At 35.4% G+C, this 19,939-nt stretch overlaps 3 protein-coding genes across 3 annotated transcripts; all 3 read left to right on the forward strand.

Annotated features, from left to right (window-relative positions):
* Window positions 1-1,137: 1,137 nt before the first annotated feature.
* On the forward strand, window positions 1,138-7,423 carry LOC120342691 (transmembrane and ubiquitin-like domain-containing protein 1). The gene is made up of 7 exons (XM_078110797.1): window positions 1,138-1,376; window positions 1,586-3,372; window positions 4,134-4,228; window positions 4,374-4,520; window positions 4,667-4,784; window positions 5,231-5,496; window positions 5,965-7,423. The coding sequence occupies exons 2-7, from the start codon at window positions 3,239-3,241 to the stop codon at window positions 6,090-6,092; spliced, it is 888 nt and encodes a 295-aa protein (XP_077966923.1). The 5' UTR covers window positions 1,138-1,376; window positions 1,586-3,238; the 3' UTR covers window positions 6,093-7,423.
* Window positions 7,420-11,817, forward strand: LOC120342690 (protein pelota homolog). The gene is made up of 10 exons (XM_039411633.2): window positions 7,420-7,556; window positions 7,855-7,951; window positions 8,497-8,643; window positions 9,071-9,161; window positions 9,397-9,560; window positions 9,648-9,708; window positions 10,016-10,177; window positions 10,611-10,731; window positions 10,981-11,159; window positions 11,654-11,817. Exons 1-10 carry the CDS (start codon window positions 7,516-7,518, stop codon window positions 11,743-11,745), a joined length of 1,155 nt encoding a protein of 384 aa, XP_039267567.1. The 5' UTR covers window positions 7,420-7,515; the 3' UTR covers window positions 11,746-11,817.
* A 3,661-nt stretch (window positions 11,818-15,478) lies between these two features.
* Window positions 15,479-18,567, forward strand: LOC120342634 (aquaporin-8-like). The gene is made up of 6 exons (XM_039411549.2): window positions 15,479-15,831; window positions 16,381-16,491; window positions 16,993-17,125; window positions 17,313-17,506; window positions 17,696-17,836; window positions 18,214-18,567. Exons 1-6 carry the CDS (start codon window positions 15,668-15,670, stop codon window positions 18,314-18,316), a joined length of 846 nt encoding a protein of 281 aa, XP_039267483.2. The 5' UTR covers window positions 15,479-15,667; the 3' UTR covers window positions 18,317-18,567.
* Window positions 18,568-19,939: the final 1,372 nt, after the last annotated feature.

Below are 19,939 nucleotides of genomic sequence, written 5' to 3' on the forward strand. Positions count from 1 at the left end.
GACTTTAATTAGCGAGCGAACACTGCTACAACACGTGGACTCAAGTCGTGCAAAATATTTACAAATACCATTTAATGTAACACTAATATTATTTGTTGCATTACGTTTGATACCTTTTCGAAATCAGGTGACACACTGGATAAAACCAAAATCAGAACATTTTCTACATTCACCAATCCAAGTTCTCCGAACGGAAAATTTTATATTGGTTCAGTAATTGAAAACAAAAGCGATTTTTTATAACGATGGGAAAAAGAATTCACAATGGAGAACAAGACCAACATAATAACGATCCGTAAGTTCAGTGAAGCATTGCGGGCCGATTTATTTTTGTCCGCGGGTCGGATATGACCCGCAGGTGGCCGACCCCTGATCTAATACTTTGGATTCCCGCAATGCTTATTATGTGTTGTGGTAGTATTGGGGACACTGATTACCTCCCCCTTTCTCAATGTCGCAATAGTAGTAGTTATTAGCAAATTCCTTTTCATATTCGAACAAGGACTCATGATTACGCTTACTAGTTGTCTACTAGCCATTCACGTTTCTAAGAGAAAATAAGCACGCAACTCAAAAATAAGCTCTTTTCTTAGAAATAAGCACATTGTTACTTTATAAGACGCGGGCTAGAAAATAAGCACAAATCTTAGAAATAAGCACAATATGGCAACCCTGCCTATAAGTCAACAGTCTAACTTCGCTAACGTTACTCCAATTTCGTCTATAGACTGTGAAACCGCCTCGCATTTGTTTTCGTTTGTTTCACACTTGACTGATTTTGTGATTTGCGTATTCTGCGATTGCAACATAACCTCACACATTGATGTTGCCATGTTTCTAGTATTGTTTTGTAATTATTTCTAGGTTTGTATTGGGCATAATTAATGCTGCTCAAGTAGGGTTTAGTACTAGTGTAATTTATGATATTTTCCTGATGACAACCTACCCCGATTTGCAGACTGTTAACGAATTAGAACATAGAATTATGCTAATTTGTCCTGTGTTGCTAGGCCAGCTCTCTTTGTGTTGTTGCTTATTTCTGGCAACGCTCGTTCTTTCGCTCGCTGCTTTCTGGGCGGGAATGTTGGCAGTGATTATCTGCTCTCCAGTTTTGTTAGATTTTTAGCTGTTTAAGGTCTCTTAGGAACCGGGTTTTTAAGTCATATATTTAGTAAAAGTTACCTTTGAATCTTTCCCAGCTCTATTCGCGTTTAGATGTTCGTTATTCTCAGTAGGCTAGGAAAACAGTTGCAAGTAGTTATTTCATGATATTTTGTGTGTTTATTTGTTAGATCTGATCAAATATAGAGCTAATTAAAATAATAGCTTCCAGTCAAATAATTGGTTGTTCTTTGAGTTGAAGGCTACATCGTCAAGTAAGTCTTTGATTTATCGTATTTTATGCTTTATTTAGTGATATGAAACTGCAATTTTAAGGTAAACAATTGTGCTGTATTTTTGGCTTTTTCAATTAATTTGTGATTCTAAATTGATAAATATTGTGCCTTTTAAGTGCTAATTGGTTAGATGTTTGGTAAGTTTTATTGTGTGACATATTTTGAGACTGTTTTCCATTTCTGTTTAGAAAACCGTACAAATTGACAACTGTATACTGATTCGTACTTTCAACTGTAATTGAATTTCAATCGTACGTACACTGCATTTTAAACGTACCTTTTTCGTGACAACAAGAAATTTCAAAAGGCGATTTGTACGCGTATTTTTATTGTGGAGTCTCGAAACGATTCAGAGAGCAACCGTCCGTTAACGCGTGTTGGCGCTAGATAGCGACTCCGATTTGGCGCCTACAGACTGTATTTGTATTCATACAACATGATCAAAAAAGCCACCTATACAAATAAAAATGCTTTCTAGAGCATATTTATTTATTTTTCTCAACATTCGAGCACTAAAAATATCAAAAACGCATTTCCATAGACCTTAAACACCACCATAGAAAATGCCAAAAGACGGACAACTCACCAGGCCTCTAGGTAGTCGAGTTGTCTCTGGTGAGTTGTCCGTGTAGTCGAGTTGTCCGTCAGCCTTTTTGAGCTGCTACCCGTACCACTGGCACCTGTATTCATAAGCACCTGTAGTGGACATAACGATCGTTTCAAAATTTTGTTGTTATTGTTATCATTTGTCTCCATCAACACGTTTTGAAGAAATGGCTTTTCTCTTCGAATACTGGACCAATTGCTTTGAAATTTTCAGTGGTTAAAGATAAAAATTTTTTCCAGAAGGCTATTACTTTTTTTTCGCTATGACGTCATCAAAATTATGTGACTCTACGTGTCCATATATTTGAGCATAGCTCTCTTGTTTTATTTTAGATGACAATTTTTGTCACTGTGTTGTTTTTGCAGTGAAATTGAACTAGGCCTACAGCATCACCGTTTTGCGTCAGGGAGTGTTTTTTTGTTCCATGTTCTTGTAGGAAAAGCACTGTTGTGTTACACCGTAAATATATACTGTTACACCATAAATATATACTACTACGTTACACATACACGTCTCACATTTTAATTTAGAAGGTAGAAGTTTATTGCATCCCATTATTTACTTTAATTGGCTGTTTTTGTTAAATTGTTTCCAAAGTACTGCCCGATTGTAAATCGCGTTTTTCTGTGTTTGTTTTATTCTTTTTTGGTGGGCGGGCTCGTACATTATACGCTATTTAACTTTTTTTAAGTTATGCCCGTCTCTCAGGTATCTCTGCATTTTGTTTGTCTGTTTACTTTTTGTATTGTTTATGTCAAAGAACCAAAATAAATGATTGATTGAAGTCAGACCTAGCTGCGTCGGCTTTCAGAGCAAGAAATCGCAGCCGTCACTTCTTTTTGCATCAAGTCGCAACAGGTCAAAGGTTATGAATGTCCCTAATTGGTCTTATTTTTACCAACTGGTTCATTAATTGTTTCCCACACTGTCTTGATGTTGCCTTTGTGAGAGACAAATTTAACGTTAGACATATAATAACTTGATTTTTTTTGGATTAGCCAAGCACAAAAATTCCTGTATTCAGGAAACGCAAAAGCAGATAATCTAACCACAGAGTGAAGTAACAACAACGTAGTCACGTGTTAATCAGCTGAGAAAAGTCGAGTTGTAACTACTAACTAGTGACAACTACATATACCGTATCTCGTACCGGTTTACGTTGCCAAATGCAGAAATAGGGGTTTATGAGTAGACTATAGTGAATTTTGCTTTAGTTGCATATTTTCTTCTTGACATGTCGTCGTCTTACCTGATTGACGGAATTGGCGATGAGGTAACAGTATTGTTAGGCGTTCTCGTAGCAGTTTTTGTCGTCATAGTATCGTGGTTGTCCACGAGAGTGAGCGATTCCAGTGGAACCACTGAAAGGTGAGTGACTAAGATTAATATTTTTTTTAAATCTGTAGGTTGAACTACTGTGTTCTAATATTTTGAGTTTTAAATTGGTCGAATGAAACTTGATAATTAGACTATAATACTGATGTATGAACGTTTTGCGTAGTGCAAATTTTGTAGCCATAAGTTTAAAGCTATTTTAAGGTTGCCGATGACAAGTAGCCTAGACCGAATGGTCATTTCGCGGTTATCCTGTCGATTTGGTACAAATATTTTGTGATCTTACTCACTTTCATTTATTATGCTTTATCGGAATGGCAAAGACTGGATTGTGGTGGTTTACTTCGGTTAGTTTCTGTTCCTGTGTTCTGCTAATTATAAGCTCATACCTAAATTCTGGCTGAAAAGGCGGGGCTTTTTGGCTAAAATTTGGACCTGACGCCGTGTATTATAAAAATGATCCTGCCTAGTCTACTGGTTGACAAAAACTTTGACTCCATCGCCAAGACAACATAATTTTTCTATGTAACTGATGTAAAGCCAAGCCTCCTAATTGCATTCTAAGAATGCTTAGTCAACTCAATGATTTTGAGTTCTGTTGGCAATTTTTATTTATCGTTCTGTCATTGGAAGCCTGAAATTCTGACTTTGATGCGTTTTAAAATCAGAATTACAACTCCTGAACTTTGGCACCAATAGAAATAAAAATATGATAAACCCACATTCCGCACCCCGGACAGCCTCACCAAAAATATCAGATCTCCATCAATGCTATGTTATATTCTGTTTATCAGTTTTCAAAATAGTCAGCAGACATCTGCAACTGTAGAGAATCAGACACACAGTGCATCAGCCCAACCAAATGTTCCAACAGAAGCTGTCCAGACAGGTAAAAATGTTTTCAGTTAAAAACCTATTCAACAATGAGCCAGTTCAGCAGTTAGTGTACTTGCATAAAACAGTATATTAATGACAAAATCAACATATCATTATCAGTATTGTCTTCTATACTAAATCTATTCATCTTTTTACAGAAGAATCTTCTTCAAATTCAGATGCTTCTGGGCCCACACAAGATGAGTCAGTTGTGAGCAACTCATCACCAAATGATGCTCCAGTATTAAGACATCGAATTCTTCATGATGCACAAGCATCTGCACAAACACCTCCGACACAGGAATGTAAGTCTTTTCAAAAATTATAAATTTCAACAATTCCAAAAACCATATTGAATTTTTACAAAATGTGTTATTTATTGTCTTCTATGTTCCAAAATCAGTAACTGTGATCTAATCAGTTAGATTAATTTGTTTAACTTTTTATTAAGCACCGACTTCCTCAACCGCTGAAGGTGGTGCAAGCATCACAATACGTTTGAAATTTATGGATGAAACTATACAAACTGTGAAAGCTAATCCTGATGAGACATTGGAAAATTTTATGAGGTTATTACCTTTTATAATATATTATTGGGTGTAATACCTCATTTTGTCATTATTGGGCAATGTTTAGAATTCGAATAAGATATCGCATTGTTGAAAATTGTGGAGAAATTGAAAATCTGGCTATAACAACAGTGTTGTCATTTTATTGATTGTTATTAAAACCTCTGAGGCAGTATATATTGCATTCTGTTATTTTTTTTTTATATGTCACTTATTTCACGCCTTTTGCTCTGAACAAGGCTCTGTACAAGCAGCCACTGGAGCTAAATTATTGGAAAAACCGGAATCTTCACAGTCACCATTGCCCATACAATTATTCACACCCTGGGTGGGTGTCCGAGATGTACTGATGCAGTGCCAATACAGTTAGGTCCAATGTTTCAATAACTACTGGGCCATTGTGCATTCTGTTGTTTTTGTTGAAACACCAATTTAAATTTTTACAGCCGACAATTCACCTCTGATACTCGTAATCGATATAGATTAATTTATAGAGGACAAGTTTTGAGAGATCAAAGCCGGACTTTACGCCAGTTTAATTTAGTTGGAGATACCACTGGGGAAAATCCAACTATACCAATGATTCACTGTTTTCTGTCACCTGCTACTCCTGCCAACGAAGCAGGTGTTAACATGGCTAGTAGTGCTTCACAACAAATGCAGATGGTTGCAGAAGAACTCCACATAGGATCTTTCATGCTTCCAATACTAGGCAAGTTATTCATTTGAAATTTATTTTTTTGCTTGCCATCAGCTTTGGCATATGATGAGAACAATTACTTCTACCAAAATAATATAGGGTAACGCCAAATAATTGAATCCAGCACATTTGGAACATTCTCCTAGAGAAGACTCAACTTTTGTGCAAAGCATCCAAGGTTGCTCAAACTTTTGGGTATTATGATACACATAACAGAAGTTCAGGTGTTAACTTTTTTTTCGTTTTTTTAGGAGTAATCAGGAAATTTAGGGGTTCTGATTTTGGGTCACGCTATTTGTAGTTCGTGAAGAGTAAGAATAGGTGGATATGGTTTCCTTTCCAATTCACTTGTATGTTGTAAATCGAAGGATTAGGAGTCATTTTATATTATATTGAAATGGATATACTAATATAAATGTTGAATGAATATTGAAATGCCATACTAAAATTATATTTTAATAAATATCGTTTTATTTTTAGGTTTTGCACTGGCGAGCCTTTGGTACCTTTGTATATTTCACACAAGTCTGTTCTCTATTCAGTCAATAGTCAGTATTGTTGGATTCTCCTTCTTATACATTGCTTTAATTGTCAACCATGTCATATGACCATAGACATGTTCAATACAAGATACAAATATATATTACGTTCATGACACTGTCATCCTTTGTCAGGAGAATATCTGCAATGTTGTCAAGTCACACAACTCTTCAATGGTTTATGCCCTTCCAACATATTATGATGAAAAATTCAGATGTACAGTAATGATGACTTTTAATGCCGAAGAAATTTGAATAGCTGAATATTTTTAAGGTCCAAAATCTTGAGATTTTGATTTTGCATTTTTTTATTATTTAAAATTACAATTTTTTCCAATCTTGATTTAAAATGTTGTAAGACTCAACTGGTACTGCTACTTGATTAAGTTACTACAGTTGAGTTGCTATGGCCGCACAAGAGGAGTTTTATTGGAACTGCATTAAGCTGGAAAAACATTTTGCGGAAAGCGACACTGATCAGGATCGCGATCTACAACTTGAAACAATCTGTTTATAATATGCTCCCTATCATGTATTGCTCATGTTCAGACGAAGCAGTTACAGGATGAAAAAATATATGAATATAATATATTCATCTTACGTTTTTGAGTAACGCAGTAACTGGGTCACTACATACATTTGGCCGACCAGATAAGGCGCATAATCTATTTTTAAAAATAAAAAAGGGTTCAAATGGGTGTTTATGGTCTGTAATATGTTAGATCAGTCAACTCTCGGATCACATTGTGTAAATCGGTCTTATTCTCTTATGAAATTTTTCGAATGAAAATATATTTCAGCTAAGCTGAATCAGCTTATTATATTTCTTTATGCTATTGCACATCCAATCTATTATTATTCTATGCTGATGTATGTTTACTTGGAATATTGTATAGTCGCAGTAGTAATTTCAAAGTATATTATGTGCTGCTTAAATTTGTTACAGAATTTTGCGTTGTTAAGTTTTGCAAGATATTTGCCCACTACCACAGTTGTCATACGTAATCTACGGTACCTTAAACCAGGGCTACTTAACTGGCGGATCGCCATCCGAATCCAGACCTCTTGAGTATTCCATTCGGACCGCACCTGTTTCTTTATTTTGAGCATATTCTCATTAAATTTGGATATATGAAAGTTTTTTTTGATAAGTAAATCTTATTTATATTTTTAGAGGTTAATTTATCATTACAACGCTCGTCGAAGATGGCACTGAAATATATTTAGGCACACTGTGAAATATATTTTCTGAAAAACGGGCCCCAATGATGTTAGTTTTGTTCCTGGATCTTTGGTGAAAATAGTTGAGTAGCCCTGCCCTAAACTGTCTTTCAAGGGATTTTGTGCAAATGAAAAAATATAATATATTAAATGTGACTGAATTACTTGCTTTTTACTAGTTCACTACTTATGACAACGATTAGTCTAATAATATGCTAGTTGTTATTAAAAGCTCCAAAACAGACTGTAAGCAAGACATCGTTACTCCAACATGAAACTTGTGCATCGGAATATAACAAAGGATTCATCAGGGTAAATAACATTGTTTGAAAAATTTTATTTTATTTTCCGAGATTCTAAATTAAAACTGAGTTTTACGCACGATTATCTGTTATGGAGAACACCTGTGCTAAAATATAAATCGTTATCTATAGATTACTTAAATTCATGTTTGAATCACAAATTGCGCTTGAACTTGGAAATTGTGAAAACGTTGATCATCTGCTCATTCAATTCCTAGATCTTCAGATCCGTTAATTAATCAAACAGTCGTCATTATTTTTCATGTGTAATTGTAGGAAATATTAAACCATATTGCTTAACGTTTCAGTCAAGTGACTCTCATTCCAGAAGATGGAGAGGATATGTGGCATGCTTATAATATTATCCAAGCTGGAGATAGTTTGAGATCAACCACAGTTCGTAAGGTAACCACTAGGAGTTTTTTCTGAAGACACTAAGTATAAGCTATAAATAATATGATTGTTTACACTGTTAATGAGAATTCGACAAAACAGGGAAAAAGTGCCTCGATTAATACCTGGATTGTCTATACATGCAATTCTTGAAAAAGATATAAAAATTTTCTTAGGTGACAAAAAGTGATTATTTTTAATATTTGAGCAGACTAATAAAACTATACATGTGTAGCAGTTATTAAGTGTCTGTAAATAACATTTAATGAACTTGTGAGTATTTATTTCAAAAATGACCTATAAAGGACCTTCCGGAAAGCCCTTTTTTACAAAAGTATCAATATACCGGTAATGCTACCAAATATCCCATGTATTTTCGTATTGAAGCTGTTTGGGGACAAAAAGAGTTTTGTAAAAAATTGGTATAATATGGTTAAATATAGAAATTTCCTTTGTGCGATTTCAACGAGGTTTGCAAGTTCCATCTTCTCATATTCTATACTTGGATCATGTTATGAAAAGATTTTTCAATTCCTATGACAATCACACTTAAATAGGTTCAAGTTGAATCGAATACTGGTAGTGTTGGAAGTAGCAGAGTACGGACAACATTGACAATCACTGTGGAAGCATTAGACTTTGATTTCCAAGCATGTGTTCTTCGGGTGAAAGGAAGAAATATTGTGGAAAATCAGTTCGTCAAGGTAAAATGTTTATGTCAAATTTAGGACGAAAGTAACAATGTATGTTCACAGCAAGGTTGTTTTTATGGGTAAGAATCATTGATTTTTGGGTACTCCCGAAGTATGTGAACCAAGATGGCGGACACCGGAATGTAGTATGTGTACCAGGTTAGGCCATAATTTTGGGTACAAATACTACATGAGTCACTTCGCTGGTCCCTGAACTCGTAATAGAACTAAAATAAGGAAAATTGGAATAAAATTATGGCCTAACCCTGACCTGGTACACATACTATGTTCCGGTGTCCGCCATCTTGGTTCACATACTTCGGGAGTACCGATTTATGTTTATGTTTCTCAATTTTTTTTATTGGTATGATTGATTCTGTCCACTTTATTAAGTTGTATTATCTGGTATTTATCCGTCTAAAGCTAATATATTTTTTAGATGGGTGCATATCATACTCTTGATTTGGAAGTCAACAGAAAGTTTACACTTGCAAAAAAATGTTGGGACAGTGTGGTGTTAGATAGAATAGGTAATATTATCTTTACATACCAGTCATATCGGAGCTAAATAATGTACATTAATCAATGGTATTACTAATATTTCTTGTTTTGGGCAACACAGGTGTTAAATCATATTCATGGACGAGGAAAGCTGTTTATATAATCTCTAAGTATTCGGTTATCCAAAGATTGGTGAATATTCAAGAATACCCGCTTGTAATTATCATGTATCTAGTTTGTAGTCTTGTTCTAATTCCTCCCTAGATGCTGCTTGTGATCCAACTCAAAATTCTGATGTTGCTGCTATCGTAATGCAGGAAGGTATTGCACATGTTTGCCTTGTATTAGCGAGTATGACTTTAGTGCGAGCAAAAATAGAAATGCAGATACCTCGTAAGAAAAGAGGCAGCTCGCAACAGCATGATAAGGTAATGTTGTTCTGATTTTATTTTGTAAATGTTATCCTGTTGTTGGTTTACTTTTAATTATATTAAAAAGCTTCTACATTTTTGCAGGGTGTTGAAAAGTTTTTTGATTCTGTATTGCAAGCTATTCTGCGGCATGTAAATTTTGATGGTAAGCAATGATTTTTTGATTACATTGTTTGAATGGTTTCTCAACTGGGTTGTAGCAAATAAAATTTGGTGAATTCCAGTTTTTTTTTTGTGAATGCATCGTTGTAAAATGCTGGTCTGAAGAATACTTTTGGCAGTTTTCATTCTTTGCAGTCAATGCAAAGTCACAGAGAAAGGGGCAGCGTTTTAGCACACACTGCTTCAGTCGATCGTACTAAATAATATCCGTAATTGGTCATTTCCATATTTATGTTAGAATAAATAGTAATAAAAACATACAGTTTATACTGAATTCATTTCTTTTTTAGTTGTTAAATGTGTTCTTGTTGCGAGCCCAGGATTTGTAAAAGATCAATTTTTTGAATATATGTTCAATTATGCTGTGAAGACTGACAATAGGGTTCTTATTGAAAATAAATCAAAGTTTTTGTTGATACATGCTTCGTCGGGTTTCAAGCATTCTTTAAAAGGTATGAAGTTTCTGTGTCCTGATTTTTTTGCTAACATAGGTATATTTGCTGTTTTTATCTTTACTGGTTGTTGCTTTATAAAAACAACTCAATGAAAGTTTCAATGTATTATATAATTGATAAGTTACGAACGAGCCGTGCGGAAACATATGGACATGAAGTCACAACCTTCCAAGAGAGACTTATTCTCCAACTGCTCGAAAATAGAAATTGGTTTTTTGCCAAGAGTTTCGACTCTTATCCCAGTGACAACATGAATAACAATATCTAAATTTATAAAAATGCAAAGTTCACTCTTGGGTTGATTTGTAGCATCAGGATGAACTAAAAGAATTTTTGTATCTTGTGTGAAAAATCATTTGGTGCATGGATGCCCCAGTGTGCTTGGCATATTGTAGCCACTCTCCTGTACGCTCACAATTTATGTTTTTAGAAGTTTTAAGTGACCCTTCTGTAATTGCGAGACTGGCAGATACAAAAGCAGCAGCTGAAATACGTGCCATGGAATCATTTTATAAGATGCTCCAACAGGAACCAGACAGAGCGTATTATGGGTGAGGCTCAAATGAATAGGTTAAAACTGTGCCGGTTGCCAAAATTCTATCTACATAAAAAGAATAGATTGGCGTGTGTATGCAACCACATAAAAAAGTAACAATAGTTGATTGTAATGAAGTAGCATCTGTTATTGCAAGTTTTCAGTCAATGCTAGCTATGCTATAAAATCTTCACTAACAAAATAAGTTATCCTAGATTTATGAACTGCTTGTTGTAACTGGATATTGTGTTTCTCCCATTTACAGTGAAAAGGAAGTGGAAAAAGCTAGCAAGGTTCAAGCAATTGATACTTTACTGATTTGTGATTCATTACTTAGAACTCATGACGTTGCCAAACGCAGACGACTCATTGAAATTGTTGATTCAGTCCGTGAAAATGGTGGAACTGTGCGGATGTTTTCATCTATGCATATAACAGGAGAACGTGAGTATATTCTGTGGGGTCATTTTGTAAGCCGCAAAACGCTTCATTAATCATTGCACATTTAATTATTAATCAAGTTGTGAGACTTCATTCACTAAGAATTAAATTTTTTCGCCCAATGAAAGTGAAATGCATGGTTGCAAATGTCTGTGGGTGCAAATGTACGCAGGTGCAAATGTCCGTAGGTGCAAATGTCTTTAGGTGCAAATGTCTTTAGATGCAAATGACTTTAGGTGCAAATGTCCGTGGGTGCAAACGTCCGTGGGTGCAAACGTCCGTAGATGCAAATGTACATGGGTGCAAATGTACATGGGTGCAAATGTCCGCGGGTGCAATCTATATGCGGATGCTAAAATTTATGGGTGAGAATAAATGGGTGCAAATATGTTGTCACCGAATATATAAATTCATACAAAGCTGATGAAAGTTGAGCAGCAAGATGGCAATGAACCGCCGTTATTCAACGCCAATAATTTCGTATTTTTTCATGTTAGAATTGGCGCAACTGACTGGTATTGCTGCAATGCTGCGTTTTCCTGTTCCTGACCTGACTGACGACGAATCATCATCAGAAGAGGATGAATGATTTATTTTTTAAAATTTATCTTTCCTTCTGATATAATGTTATTTATTGTAATGCAATTAAATGCAATCTTGGAATATGTATGTGATCATATTCTATGAGAAATCTTTTGGGTGCAACTGAACATTCATTTAAAAACGTTTGTTCGTTGATTGGCTGAATGAACTTTTCCGAATACAGCTGTCGACTGTTGTGTAGTATCTTTTTATATGGGATATCTCGCTTTAGAAGTGCGATAAGATGCATCAGATCGGTTTTTGAACATTTTGTGATGAATTTGAACAAATTCAGTGACCAATTTTTGAGGTGCGACACTGCACTATAATTCTTCACATAAGACAAATTGTATTTGAATAATCTGTGTCTGCTGCGTTGTACAATAGTTATGTGGCGAAACATACAGTTAATAACTAGGTTTACCAGAGAAACTAAACTTTCAACAACGGGGGTGAAAATGCAAAAAGTATTTAACAACCGGAGCGGTGTTTTGGCTGCAGCTCATCACTGAATTCATGTCTTCACTTTTAGAAAATAACGTAAAATGATGAAGTCCAAAGCGCTCAACATTTTCGGACACCGGTGCGTATGGCAATATTGTGTTTCGTAACATCACGTTGTCACCATCTTGAGCGTATAAATAAAATTTTGGGTCGTGTTTCCAATTACCAACGTTACTCTCCATTATCTACTACTGATCCCAACGTTATGCCAAATGTCGTGCTTCGAGCCTTCGCTTGCTTTTAGAAATCTTTCTGTTAGTCACCGACGCTTGCCGATATTATCAAATCATTTGTTTGTCACCCGAAATGGGTAGCAAATATTCAAAATTGTACCTGTTTCTGTTATAACCACGTAAATAATTAAGGCAGTGGTTCCCAACCTTTAGAATAAAGCTTTTTAGAATACAATCAATGGGAATCTTGCGCTTGGGACTGTCTGACGGGGTTTTTATATTAGGCACCGTCTTTGATATGACCGTCAAAATTAAGACGGTTTCTAGATTTTGTTTCCTCCGATAGAAACCCGATATTGGCCAATGTTGCTTTCTTGTCAAACCTGACTCACCTGACAAGAACCGATGTCAGCGTCTTCCACCTGGAGATAATTGTTGTCACGGTGGTTTTGGAGTTTAGATGGACGTAATGATTCATTGCCCATTACATACAAGCAATGCATGCATTAAGCACATTATATACTCGATTTACTTTAATAAAGCCAACGTAACTGTCTTTCCATTTTCGTATTTTGGGCATTAGAAATTTACATATGGGTTTTTTGCGTCTATAATACGATACTGAAGGTTATCTCGCAGTCTAGTGAAACCGCCCGTCTGCAGGTTAGACGGCCTACCAGCGAACTATTTTGTTTGGTAGATTTTAAATTCCATTGTGATCAAACAATACAGGCACAGAATACACCCTGTGATCGCAAATGATAAAATAATAAAACTGCTGTAAACGACTGGACGGGGAATTTCAAATATAAAAGAAAAGTATGCAAACGAAGTCGATTTATGGTCGATTATTGACCTTGTGTCGTGACCCCCTTTGAACTGCTCCGTGGCCCCCGGTTGGAAACCCCTGGATTAAGGGGACTTGGTACCTTCTCGATGGTACACCCGCATGGGAAGCTGTGGACGAGAACAGTGATTTTCAACCGGTGTTCCGCGACAGTGGTGTTTCATGGGAGACGTTCATGTGTTCGCGAAGAATTGGTGTTTTACAATTTTTGGTATTGGTATATTATATGGTGACAAACCAGATTAGACAAAAGTAGAAATCAAAATTCAATAGAACGAGTATGAGGTTTAAAAAGAAGCGGTCTCTGAAGTTGATGTTTTATGACATCATAGCAGAAATTAAGATAATATGACAACACTGTTTAGAACGCACGTTATATCAATTACTCATGCCTGATATATACGTAGATATCTGAAAGGAAAGTTAAAAAAAAACGCGAAAAACATCGAAGAATAACTTCGTGTTTGTCTTTGTTTCTTATCGAAACAAACCCAAATATAGCAATAAAATGACATTGCTATTGCAAGCTTCTTACAGCCTGTTTAGATAATCCCCGTTGGTATTTTACCGTTTTGTCATCTGATTTATTAAACTCCTCTTCGTTGTTAAGCTCTATGTATCCTAAATTTAAATTTGGTATATCTTTTTCAACTTCAGTGTATAGGCCATTGGTCTTTTCTATATTTCTTTTCTATGCCAAATAAGACCGAGTTAATCATTGATTAATTAGATCGTCTATTTCTGGTAAATCCTAAACTATGATTTGGTGTTCCGCAAACAATTTATGACATAAAAAGTGTTCCGCGGATTAAAAGGGTTGAAAATCATTGGACTAAATTTAGAAGAAAGGCAATGAGGGACCAAACAACTTATTTTCAACTGCTATCTATCTAAAAGACCGGTTCTCAAGCAGTTGGCCATGGACCACTTCTGAGCCACAGAAACATTTCCAGGTGGGCCACAAACCTATTGAAAATTGCCATAATTATTGATAAATTACTTAAACTTTGATTGTAATAGAAACGGATGTTGATGCTGCTTTTTGGCTCTGGGTGGTAATTCTCAATTTAATCAATATCTTTGCAAAAAGAACATTTTGTTTTGCTTCTAGGTTTTCCCTTGCATGAGGAAGTTAATAATCCACAAAAGGTTGAGAACCACTGATCTGAAAACTTTCAGACGCGCCGCGGTAGTTCGAAATTATGACTTTATGTCCAACTCTTGTCAACTCAAAAGCTGGCAACTCTGCAACACGTAAACTCTAAAACTGCAACACGATTGCTTGGCATTCTGCCCATATATTTAATAATTACGGTTTAATTTGCGTAAATGTTTATTACACACGCTCTTCCAAGTTACTCTATCGTTGTTTTTTTGCGAAGTAAAATACCGGAGAAACGATGTACATTTATTTTTACTTGGTTATGTACAAAATTGCCATGTGTGCATTATGAGCATTAACTGTTCTATCGGCAACGAAGTGGTATTGTAAAACGACAAGTGTTAAGTACCAAGTGTTGTTGTTCAGATTATAAGTATTCAATCACGAAGAATTACAGGACGCACTTTATACAAATATTAGCAATATACGCGGTTTACACGGGCTTTGTGCATACGCGGTCTATTTAATCTGTCACTAAAGTATGATACCCGGAATGGAGATGCAGATTAGCGCTTATATTTGATAAATGATTAAAATACGCCTCGGGACAAACGAACCGATGATTTATTTATTGAAAGTTCATTGTAAAATATTGATCAAAGCATATTTCAAGAACCAGTACAAGTTGGGCCGTGTGATAATAAGACGATATAGATAGTTCAAAAGTGTTGGATTTGCAGGACAAGATATGTACACACACGTAGGTAGGTGTAGAAATGAGTGAACTTTGCGGTAGTGTATTAGCCTTGCTGCAATTTCCCAGCTGTAAGTTGAGGAATATATACACCTTTCTTGTGTACTAAGTTTTCATTTTTGCACTGTCCAGTTTTGTAACGATATGGATGTATATCAAATTTCACTGTTACAAGAATGGTAGTGCCGTATTTCATCTTTAGACCACCATAACAGACGTGCTCGTTAGGTACTTTAATATGATTGTGATAACTGCTAGGTCAATTTGTTTACAACTAGCAACAACAGGGCAAACGATTTTTACACACACATTTTGTAGCACCCTAATACACTAATTTGAAATAAAATTGATACTTTTTTGTTGTGCCCTTACTACACGATTGATATCGTTTACATCGAACCAATGATCTGGGCCTTGTTTCACATTGTTTAACTAGCAATTCAACCAACGATTGTGTTTGTCGAACGAATCCTTGTTAACTCTATGTATGATATCTTGAGTCGTAGGTTCAAGATTTATACCATATCTAGTACATGAATAAAATTTAAAATGGTTCGAAAGGCAGTTAGTTTGGAATATATGAAAAGAGATCCAGTCAAGCACATCGCGCTTCCACTGGTAATTGAATTCTGCTCACAATTCATAATGGCATTTTGGGGTATGATGACAGAAGAACCACAGCGATCACATACAATTGAGGAGAATGGCAACAGGTATTTACTTAGTTCACTGATGGAAGACGATTTCGACTATTCTAGTATTTACTTCCAATTGAAAACATCAGGTGCAAATCACATTGTAGCGAGATTTCCAATTACGTATCATGACGAAATACAAATCACGATTGTCAAATTGAACATTATTGTATCATTCGGTTCATATACCGTGAATCCATTCGTCATGGCTTCATATGTAACTCCATTACTAAGCATAACCGATGGTACCGAATGTTAATATTTGTGTGTATGTCACGACATATGATTAAATAAAATTGATGTTGTTATAGTCGTGGCGTCATTTATTTAATTCAGAAAAAATTATTAGGCATTTAAAAGTCATACATTTCATGACATTGATATCAATATCTTGACCTCATCCAAGAGGTATCCGCCTTCTCAAAATATGTTTATCCCTGAGACGCTGAGAGTGATGTTGCAGCCTAGTTTATATCAACATTTAAGCTTATAAGTTTGGGCATATTGTTCGTAGTTTACCACTGAACAGTCTTGATTTATTGGTAAATAGCTTTTTCTCTTTTCCAGCACTGTTGCTATCGAGGCACCCGAAAAAGATTATATGATGTACACATTCGTACCTGCTTTCCAGACTGGCATTTCAGTATGGGTAACAATAACACTCTTCGCAAAAATGGAGTAAGTAAACAGTACTCGAAATAAGAGAATATATTTTCAGCCGCCATTTAACACGTCTTGATTTTGATTTTTTTTATCCTATTAAGATCACACGCAGCAAATCTTCACGGCTTTTATGTTATTGACTTAGGAATGCTATTCATTTATTACCTTGGCCAAATGACATTGTCTTACTAATTTCATCCGATATATTGGCAGTGCATAAATGCCACGCAGTGTGTTTCTCTAATAAGGATTAAGCATTCGCAATTTATGATTGCACTATGTCGAGATGTGTGAAATGAAAAAAACTGATTTTCAATTCTGAAAAGCGTCATAGAAGACTACTGCCAATCGCCAGCGGGCCTACAACGGGATTTCAGAATCACGTACACTCGTATCATCCTATTGGAGACTTCTTTAAGCTTGAATTGTTCCGTATTGCGGCTATCTTACACTTCATCCCACCCGGATTGCATCACAGTTTAATTAATATCATATCATTTGTATTTATTCACTCAGTGCTGCTGGAGCCCAGTTCAATCCCGCTATCACAATGACATTGGTGGTTGTTGGTACGGTGTCACCAATACTGTTCATCCCAAACACTATTGCTCAAATGTTGGGCTCACTATGTGCAGCTTTCATGTCCCAAGTAAGTCTTTTATTTGGGAATAATTAGGTATGGAATAAAAGTGAATATTTAGATCAAATAGTTCAGCTAATTTAGTGACACTAACAGTATTCACTGAAAATTTTACTTGTGGCTAACTTTGAATGTGACACTTCAATTGCAAAGGTTCAGCAGTAATTTGAACACTCTTTCAACTTTATATTATTAGGTAATACGAGGAGCTCCTCCACAAGCTCTTATCATTCCTGACGAAGCAAGTTCATGGAGTATATTGGCCAGCGAAATGATATTTGTTGCAAGTTTCACAATTTTTGCCGCAGAATTGACGCAAAATCCTAAAAACGATGACCCTCTAGGAGCAATGGGTCTCGCCATGGCTGTATTCATGTCGATTCTTTCCGGGTGAGATATCGCAGAGTGGAGGCTATCCAACATACGCTCGTAATATGATTAAATTATTATTAATTATTTAAAATATAAAATAAACTATACGTATACCTGAAAAAAAACAGGCTTGTGGATTCATTAATTAAGGAAGATGTAACATTGATCTATATTTAAGTTATATAATTCATTATTTTTGTTCAACAGAAAATGGACAGGAGTCGTTTGTCTGAATCCCACAAGAGTTTTTGGACCTGCAGTTCTCACAGGGGGAGATGCATGGAATCGGCACTGGTTGATATGGATAGCAGATCTTTTAGGATCAGCAGCTGCTGGACTATTTTGGCTGTAAGTTTGATATCAGTAAATACGGGGGGAAATTGTGGTAGATTTCCGAAACTCCAATAACTTTTCGGCCGTAATTTGCTTCACAATATAATTATTTATTTTATTCAAGTTGCATTGAATTATAGTACGTCCGAAATCGCATTCAACTAATTCCCTGAAATCTTTAGAATCACTCGAGAAGGCTAAAACGGATCATGTTTGAAATGTTATATCAAATATATATATAGGCTACTCTGCGACCTGGTTCAGCTATGTATAGGTCAATGCACTTGGGGGCAGCAGAGAGTAATATTTTCCGATACCATTTATGAAACATTTCCCAGTAGATTATTTTACTGATTACTTAGCGATTAATGAATGGATCTTGTGTGTTTCAGGATTTTCTTGGCTCCTCTCGATCGCTCTTTGCTGGGAAGATTTCGGAAGAAAACAAGACAATCTCACAAAGAAGATGTATTGATGGATGAAATGAATACTTGAACAACATTTTATAAGTGTTATTCAAAAGAGAAGATCACTAACTCCAAGTCAATGATCCTGCGGGAATGTTTTTAAGCTTAAAATTCATATAGATATATATATATATTATTAAAATTTATTGATTTATATGATAATGACTATTATTTGAAATGGAACCACTTATAATATTTTGTATGAATCTCATCAACTCGCGGCACACCAATTAAATTAAATGCAAATTATTAATATACATGTTGCCTTTAGCATCCAAATTTCGAGTGCATTCCAGTCAAGTGTCATCCGGGTCCCAGCAAGTTTGAGTCGAGTTGAATCCCCGTCCTAACGATTTAAAGGTTAAGTTCGTGTTGCTCCGAGTTACACGTGGAGTCTGGGTCATAGTAATCAGAAATCAGCAATTTTTGTTCTCCATATTGTAATTACACGTTATACATACAAAATTAGGTGAAAAAAAGAAAAAAAAAATGCATTAGGGCGAAAGGGGACGCGACAAACCAGTACTGGTTATCGAGCAGCGACACCTAGTATATATAGATAATCGGTAGTATAATATAGATATTCATAGTAGATTTATTGAACAAGAGTCAATTGGATAATTATGAGCCTGTATGACAATAATGCCAGAAGATCGAAACCTTTTCTTGCCTTAAATCAAGGTTATTTTAAAAAACAATGTGTTAATTACGAAGTGTTGTTGCTGAGAATGCACCCTATACAAATATCAGCCGTATACAGGGTGAACACGGGCTTTGGGAATAACGTGTCTATTAAATTCACTAAACTTTGATACCTAAACGAGAGATCTACAGTAGCGCTCATATGTAATAGATGATCAAATAAGATAGCAGATTATTTAGGAGCTACAGCAGCAGGACTTTAATGACTATGAGTATCGTAGGAAAAAATATACCGTGCGGTTTCTTGGAGGGTCTAATTTCATCTTACTTTTAAATTTTTCAGCCTTAATTTTCCTTAAAGTATAATTGTTTATTCCATGTAAGTTGTCGTTTGATTCATATACGCACTGCATTTAATTCAATCCTGTGAATATATGTCATGCAATCACGCTCATTTCATTCATTTTGTTAAATAAATATAACGAATATAATAATATTTCACCGAATTGATGTATAAAGCCGCGAAAAATTTGTATAAATTTGTGCATCACAATCGTATCTATAAAATTTGGAACATTCTTATTCATAATCAAATACTATTTACTGTCTGTTCTAGTGTTAGAGTCAGTCAGACAAATAGTCCGGCAGAATCGGGCATTAACATTGTTTTGGGACATAAAGTTTTTTTTATTGTTTAGATATAATGTATATGACATATATAATGATACCCAGGTGAGTGTGGAGTATGTAATGTTGAGCAATTTTTTTTAAGTGGATTTAAAGTATTCGGTCCAAGATGACGCACATCCTGAACCCCCACCTGGTAAGTATACAATATTCAGGTTGTGCGCCATCTTGGTACGAATACTTCAGGAGCGCCCTTTTGTTAAAAACAATTATTTCATAACTACATGGTTTAGTTTTGCATACATAGTAACATTGAATCTCCTTACAATGTCAGAAATTCAATTTTAGTAGAATAAATGGTAGTTTATTTCGCTAACACAAG

This window comes from Styela clava, chromosome 3 (assembly GCF_964204865.1).
Source record: "Styela clava chromosome 3, kaStyClav1.hap1.2, whole genome shotgun sequence".
Lineage (NCBI taxonomy): Eukaryota > Metazoa > Chordata > Ascidiacea > Stolidobranchia > Styelidae > Styela > Styela clava.